The sequence below is a fragment of the Myotis brandtii genome, unplaced genomic scaffold (genome assembly GCF_000412655.1).
Source record: "Myotis brandtii unplaced genomic scaffold, ASM41265v1 scaffold250, whole genome shotgun sequence".
NCBI classification, from domain to species: domain Eukaryota; kingdom Metazoa; phylum Chordata; class Mammalia; order Chiroptera; family Vespertilionidae; genus Myotis; species Myotis brandtii.
In genome coordinates, this window is record NW_005359478.1 from 2,920,202 (window position 1) to 2,928,331 (window position 8,130).

An 8,130-nucleotide genomic window follows, 5' to 3' on the forward strand; every position below is an offset into this window, starting at 1 on the left:
TAAAGCTTTGTCATGATTGCTCAATGTGTCATACTCCCTTATGTCCATAAAAAATCTTCCATAGAATTAATTTTAGTTTGAAAATACAGTATGCCACATAGTGCCCTGGTTGGTGGCTCAGTGGTTAGAGTGTCTGAGTGGTAACGCAGTCTTCTTACGCCACCTGCTGTAGATCTCAGGTATAGCATTTTATTTATTTATTTATTTATTTATTTATTTATTTTATTTGTTTTATATTTTATTGATTTTTACAGAGAGGAAGGGAGAGGGATAGAGAATCAGAAACATCGATGAGAGAGAAACATGGATCAGCTGCCTCCTGCACACCCCCAACTGGGGATGTGCCTGCAACCAAGGTACATGCCCTTGACCGGAATCAAATATTTAAAATATATCTTTATTGATTTCTGAGAGGAAGTGAGAGGGAGAGATAGAAACATCAATAAGAGAGAACCATCGATCAGCTGCTCCTGCACACTTCACACTGGAGATCGAACCCTCAACCCAGGCACGTGCCCTGGACTGAAATCAAACCTGGGACCTTTTGGTCAACAGACCGACACTCTATCCACTGAGCCAAACCAGCTAGGGAGGGAATTTTTATTTTTAAAAATGATTTTATGTGGAGAGATGAACCGGGGAATTTATATGCATATATGCATAACCAATGAACACAGAAAATAGTGTAGGGAAGGCCTGGAAGGGGCGGGTTCGGGGTGGAGGGGGTCAATGGGAAAGAAAACAAAGGGAATATCTGTAATACTTTCAACAATAAAGATAATTTTTAAAAATGATTTTATGTTTGTTAAATTGTCTACAATTAAATGTATCATTGTGTAATCACTTTAAAAAGCAATAAAAGTTGCCTTCTAATTTAAATGATTATTCTAGCCCAGCTGGCATGGCTCAGTGGTTGGGCATTGACCTATGAACCAGGAGGTTGCTGGTTTGATTCCCAGTCAGGGCACATGTCGGGGTTGCGAGTTCGATCCCCAATAGGGGGTGTGCAGAAGGCAGCTGATCAATGATGCTCTCTCATCATTGATGTTTCTGTTTCTCGCTCTCTCACCCTTCCTCTCTGAAATCAATAAAAACATATTTAAAAAAGATTATTCTATAATTCATTCTGGTTTCATTTAAAAAACACACAGAAGTTTAACAGCATGTATACCTCTTGTATGCATGGGAGTGACCAGGAAAAATGAGCAACTTATTCTTAAGTTTAAATCTTTGAGCTTCCTGAAATGTATTTAGTTAAGGCAGGGATGGGGGACCTTTATTCTGCCAAGGGCCATCTGGATATATATAACATCATTTGAGGGCCATACAGAATTATCAACTTAAAAATTAGACTGGTCAAACACCTCATTAACTCACCCCTAAGCTTGGCAGACCAAATGACGTTCCACACCCCTGGTTAAGGAATGAATTATGGACTCAATTTTTTCCCAGGTGATTAATTGTCCCAACCTCTAGCATCCTAAATATTCATCAATAGGCATCTCATTAAATAAATTATGCTAAAATCACCCACTGGAATACCGTGCTGACAAAAATAAATGAGGAAGCTTTATGTCATGTGCTGATAGGACAGATGCTCAAAACATATTATTAGGTGAAAAAAGCAAGGTAGGGAACAGTTTATACGATATGATTTCAATTCAATTAAAAAAGAATATATGGGCCCTGAGCAGGTAACTTGGTTGGTTGCAGGATTGATCCCTGGTCAGGGCACATACATACAAGAATCAATCAATAAATGCATAGATAAGTGGAACAACAAATCAATGTTTCTCTCTCTCCTTCCTCTAAAATAAATTTTAAAAAGAATAAATGCATGATGTATGTTTCTACTTATCTGCATTCTCGTAGAGTCTTTTTAAAACATATTTTTATTGATTTCATAGAGGAAGGGAGAGGGAGAGATAGAAACGTCAATGAGAGACAACCATTGATTGGCTGCCTCCTGCCTGCCCCTTACTGGGGATCGAGCCTGCAACCCCAGCATGTGCCCTTGAACGGAATCGAACCCAGGACCCTTTGGTTCGCAGGCCAATGCTCTATCCACTGAGCCAAACCAGCCAGGGCTTATAGAGTCTTAAAAACTTCTGACAGACTGATAAGTTTAACAATGGTTTAATTGTTATAGGGGGAAGTGAGAAGGAAGGAAAGAAGCACTTGGCTTTTTATTTTATCCCTGTAGTAGTGGTTGAGTTCTTTTTCACTATGTGTAGGTATTACTTTTGTCATAAAAAAAATAAGTGGGACATTGACTTTTGTGTGTGTGATTTTTTATGTATTTTTAAAAATCAGGTGATCCTTTAAAATCAAGCAGTTAGTGTCTGTTTTGATTGATTCTATTCTCTTTAGCGTTTCTTCCCCCTGCCCCCCCCCCAATAATAAGAGCCAAAATGTATTGAGTGTGTTGTATGAGTCAGGCACTCTTCCCTCCCTGCTTTTTCCCCTAAAGTGCCAACTCTTCCAGTCCTTCATGTGACATTCCCAGTAATACACTGGGATCATGCCATCATCAGGGGTCAAGAAAATTAGTCAGCCAAATGTGCCCGGAGAGGGTAAGCTGAGCCTGTGATGTTAGGGGAAGAGGTGTCAGGACTCCATGCTTGTTCTAGATGATTCCACCTCCCTCTGGTCAGCAGGGGCAAAATCCTCTCTTTAAAAGATGCTAGTTCAGTGAAAAGTTGCCAGCTCAAGCCTGCGCAGTCCTATTCGATTCCTATTTTGCAGTGCCTTGGGGAAAACTGAGAATGAAAGTGACCTTGAGCACACTAAACACAGCTTGACTATTTACTATGTTCACTCCTGGTCTGTTCCTTTCTCATCCTACCCTGAAACGGTCCTTTTGGCATCTATCAAACAGTTCTAGGTTTACCTCCATGCCAAACTCAGCCTTTCATGGATCTACCTACCCAAGACTTCTAAACCACAGTTTAGAAGTGATCTGGGGAGAAAGGAGCGGTGGGTGAGGCATGAGCCGGGGAGTGGTGGTCTGACTGGCTGTGGAGCCCTTACTGTAGACCCGCCCCCGCTCTGTGGGAAGCTGTTTGTTTGAGTTGGGTGGAAGCCAATCAGATGCGCTGGCTCAGGGTGTCCTGGCCCAGGAGACAGGGGTTATTTGTCTTCTTTGTTTGTCCTCTCTGCGAGGAGGGAAGGGCTTAGAAACAGGGATGGAGCCGAAGGGAAAAGACAGTCAATCAAGTCTATGGGGCGAGCTCCTATTATTAGATCTATAGTCAAAACCCTGGCGCTCTTCCAACTTGGAGGGTCAAGGAGAGGAGTGGACGAGGGATTATTGAAAAAAGCAGCAAGTTCTAGATTTGACTCAACAGCTGCCTTCTGCATAGTCTTGGGCAAGTCCCTCTCCCTTCCATCTCCTCTTCCTCTGGAGGAGGTTAAGCATCCTGAAGTTCCCTCCAGTTCTGAAACACAAAACTCCTGGTGTGGGGTTGCTCAGCAGAGATGAAAGAAGGCTAAGAGGCCATTTGAAGCTCAGAACATTTCTAAATGGCTGTTAGTGGAGGGAGTCCTCCCTTGGTATTGATAGCAAACAAAAAAGAAATGTGCTTGCTTATTCTGGGTGTTGGAAAGGTTCTATGTCTTGATGGGGGAGCGGGATAATTACATGGCGTGTGCACATGTCAAAATGTATTGAGCTGTGCAATTTGTTGCCTGTAAATTACACCTCATTAGAAAGGTTTTTAAAATGAGCTTGAACTCCAATAGGAGTTTAGACTTCAGAAAAACTTCCTAACAAGAAAGACTTGAGAGAAGTGAATTTCTACCCAGGTAAGTTCTCTTGAGAACTTTAAGATTATGTACCTATGCTGAAAGAGGAGGTAGGGAAGTAGGGAAAAAATAATATGACCACTCTCTTGGAGAGCTTCCCCAAATCCTTCCAGCCTCAGACATTCCCATATCATGTCCCTTCCTGGGGACAGAAAAATCCTCATTGCTGTCTAATTTCCATCTCCCCTATTGCAATTCTAACCACACACTTCCCTCTATGGAGCCCAGCCTCACACAAGATCTCTTTAAAGCCTTGAAGCTTACAGCATTGAAGGAGACCCCATTTCAACCTTCTGACTGACCATTCACTGCCCCTCATCTCATTCTGTTCCCCTTGGGGATGTTAGTTCCTGTTCTAAGCCCACCCCCACCCAGACCCCTTTTCCGGTGGTGTGTGCCAGCCGGTCCTGCGTCCCACATCCCCAGCTGTTGACATTTTATTGCCATTACCCAAAGGATAAAGAAAGGGCCCCTGTTGTTTCAACAATGGGGGAAAGACGGGGACAATGGGAAATTGTGCTGCTGATGGGGTGGGGACAGAGAAGGAAAGGACAGACAGATAGACAGATGGGGGGCTGGACAGAAGGGGTCAGGTTTCTGGAAGCAGCTGGTTCCCACCTTGAGAGCCTCTTCCCATAGGCGATGCGCACCCAGGCACCGGAGGGCAGAGGTGAGGACTTTGTTGGGAAAAGAGGAGGGGAGGGGTGCTCCATTCCCCCACCGCTCTTCTGGGTTTTCTAAGTTCCGGCCTATCATGGAGTTAGTGCCCATAAAGCCAAGATTGTTGACCCAGCAGCTTAGCCTGCAGATGAGGCCCATATGGAAAAATGCAGGCATCGGGAGCTTGACCGCTATGGACCTTTGAGCCTCATTCCTATGCCTATTGGCCCAACATCCTCATACCCACCAATCAATACCCTTCTCCGGTCCAAGAGCATCTAGATGAACCGGGGCACCTCACTCTCTGTACTCTTCCAGGTGGTCATTTCTGGTTGCCTCCTTTTCTCCATACCCCTTAATGGGTCCCTGCCCCATATCCCACACCCAGCATCTTCCCCTGGGCCCAGGGCAGTGAGCACGGCAGCTATAGTGCCTGGTCACAGGGCTGGACATGGGTCACTTACCCTGGCTCAGTGGAATAATGGGTCGTGGAGTTCTTGGACCCTTGGCTTCTTCTGTGAGCTCAGGGCAGGAGCCTTTCCTCAAAGGTGCAGAAGGCGCGACTACACTGACCAGATGCCTAAGTCCAGGGCTCTGAGGTGCTTGGACCTCCCAGTGACAACTCCTTCACCTGGAACCTCTTCCTCCAGCAGGACAAAAAGCTGCCAGTCACTGCTCCCTCCATCGCTGTGAAGAGACCAGCTTTTAACAGGTAGGTGCTGGAGCTGTTGCTGCCTTCTCTCATTCTCTGTAAGGAGTATGAAGATGTGTGTGCGCTTGCTCTAAAATACAGAAATATAGATCAGTCATAAAGAAATTAAGCGTCAGTCAGATCCTGATTCAAATCCCAGAGAACCCCTCCTCTCACAAGCTGTTTGACTTCACTCAAGTTTACTAAAATGTATGCACCTTTGTGTGAGTATATAAAATGGGGTTCAATCATCGTTCCTACCTTGTAGGATTGCTGACAGGTGTAAATATAAGAGTACACATGTAAAGTGCGTGGGGCCGTCTCAGGCACGTTAACGCTAGCTATTACTATTGGTCCCTCAGTGAGTCCGCCCCCACTATCACTCTGCTTACCAGGTTCTCCTGTACTGAACTGGTTCTCTTGCTCGTGTCCCTGTCCCAGATACTTTCCCTATTAGCCACGGGGAAGTCCCTTCTGTGCCTAACCCCCATTTCTCGTTCTGCAAGGTCGTCTTTGACCTTCATTTGCAGAAAGATGGAGCTCAGCTCCTAAGCCTTCTGACTCCTCCTCAGTGTTTTCTCCCTCTCTCCATGTCCCAGCTCTCCTTCCCAGAAGTCCTGCATATGAGCTCACTCATTAACACACAACACACATTAATTTAGTACCTACTGCATGCCAGAAACTATGTTGGGAGCTGCAGAATGAGCAAACACATACATAGCACTACTACATATCAGGCACTATTTTAAGCAGTTTATCTATATTATTTTCATCAAATCCTCACAATTACTCAGTAAGGGAGGTGCGCATTATTATCCATATTTTACTAATGAGGACATCAAGTCAGAGTGAAGTTAAGTAACTTGTTCAAAGTCATGCAGTTAGGAAGTGGAGGAATCGGATTTTTAAAATGAATAAAACTAGGTTAAGGGGTCCTCAGTTTTAAAAATAAATATCAAGGTGATGAAGAATAGATATAATAAAGGAGAAAAAGAACTACTGGAATAGACAACTGTGTTTGAAATCTTTTTTTATAACTATAACTTTATACTTTATAATTACTGCAAACCTTACTACATATACATATGTATTACTTTCAAATTCACACAGCTGACTTAGCTGCTGATAAAAGTACTTCTAAGGGGGAAAAATCCCCAATCCAGTGCAGTAGGGGAACCAGATAAGTGGATCACAGGGCACCACAGTGTGGTGAACTGGGGGGAAGAGAAAAAGCTTCCCAAAGGAGGTGAGGCCCAAACTGATGTCTGTGAGGAGGTGAGAGTGAACTTGGACTGTTCTGGAGCCAGAAGTCCAACATGTGTGGAGCGCAGTGCAGAAGGCACAGGTGGTGAAGTGCAGGGAGAGACTGGATCACAGAGCAACTGGGCTTTATGCTCAGGGCAACAGGGAGAGATTGTTTTAAGCAGGAAACATTTACTCTGGCTTCAGATGGCAATGAGTGTGGAAGAGGATAGAGACTGGAGCTGACAATCCAGATGGCAAGACTTGGGAAGTGGCACTTGTGATGAGAAGGGGATAGGTAGAGGACCTGCTGACTGAAGGGATGGGAGAGGAAGCAGGATGGGCAGAGGTGGGGGTGTGGTTGCTATTGACCCCCTCCCCCTCCCACTTTCCTTTTGCCATGAACATAAGCCCCTTATTACTGCCCCATGGCTTCCAGCTGGACAGTCCCTCTGAGGAATCCCTGCTGGGAGTTTATCTCCAACCCTGCTTTCCCCGACCTGTCCCCACTCCCTTAGCCCTGAAGAATGGCCCACCCTTTGTGCCTTGTAGACCCAGCTAGGCTGACTCCCCATCATGCAAGGTTGGCTCAATCTCCCCACACTCTGTCACTTCCTTCTCCTGTGGGCCTTCACCACCTTCCACAGAGCCCTCGGGGACCCAGGTAAGATCTCAGTTCCTGCCCAGAATCTGTGGGCGAGAAGCTCCAGGTGTGGGAAAAGTGGGAAAGGCAGCTGTTGGAGGTACCCAGGGAGTGAGAGTTATTGCTGAGTGGGCAGTGGAGGAGAGAATGGGGCCGCCTGGGGAACAGGGTTTGGATGGGCACTTGGCACAGTGGGGGTCAGGGGGTTCCTGCCACTGTGGCCCCCTCTGCTCAGCATCCTACCGGGGCCCCCACTACCTTCTGCCCCCCATCCACGAGGTCATTCACTCTCGTCGTGGCGCCACGACCACGCTGCCCTGCATCCTGGGCACCCTGCCTCCCAGCTACAAGGTGCGCTGGAGCAAAGTGGAGCCAGGGGAGCTCCGGGAAACCTCGATCCTCATCACCAACGGACTGCATGCCCGGAGCTACGGGGCTCTGGAGGGCCGAGCCAGGATGCGGAGGGGGCATCGGCTGGACGCCTCCCTGGTCATTGCGGGCGTGCGCCTGGAGGACGAGGGCCGGTACCGCTGTGAGCTCATCAACGGCATCGAGGACGAGAGCGTGGCGCTGACCCTGCGCCTGGAGGGTGAGGCCCGGCGGTTCCAGCCCCCTCCTCGCCAGCGGGGGAGACGGGCGGGGGCGGATCCGGGTATCCCAGGGCTCCTCCCTCAGCATCTGCCCCGCCCTCTCGGCACGGCGGCCCCGCCTGTTCTTCCCCTCCCTCGTCTGCCGGCCCTCCCCAGGCTGTCTGCCACCCCACAGGTGTGGTGTTTCCGTACCAGCCCAGCCGGGGCAGGTACCAGTTCAATTACTACGAGGCGAAGCAGGCGTGCGAGGAGCAGGGCGGACGCCTGGCCACCTACGCGCAGCTGTACCAGGGTGAGCGGCCCGGGCACCGCCTAGGTCCCCTCCGGGCTGTTACAGGGCCCCCAGCGGAGGCGACCTCCGGGTCTGGCTCCTGCCTGTGACGCCTCTAATCCCTCGTCTGCCGCCAGCATGGACCGAGGGGCTGGACTGGTGCAACGCGGGCTGGCTGCTCGAGGGATCCGTGCACTACCCTGTGCTTACCGCGCGTGCTCCGTGCGGC

General features: G+C 48.0%; 1 protein-coding gene across 1 annotated transcript in view; it reads left to right on the top strand.

Annotated features, from left to right (window-relative positions):
* Positions 1–3,953: 3,953 nt before the first annotated feature.
* The window catches only part of BCAN (brevican), a 33,888-nt gene continuing 29,711 nt past the window's right edge, over positions 3,954–8,130 (top strand). The window contains exons 1-6 of the mRNA XM_014540652.1: positions 3,954–4,474; positions 5,118–5,176; positions 6,950–7,061; positions 7,276–7,629; positions 7,806–7,922; positions 8,039–8,128. Of these exons, the coding sequence (XP_014396138.1) occupies positions 6,974–7,061; positions 7,276–7,629; positions 7,806–7,922; positions 8,039–8,128 (649 nt within the window). The 5' untranslated portion in view covers positions 3,954–4,474; positions 5,118–5,176; positions 6,950–6,973. The remainder of the gene's footprint in view (positions 4,475–5,117; positions 5,177–6,949; positions 7,062–7,275; positions 7,630–7,805; positions 7,923–8,038; positions 8,129–8,130) is intronic.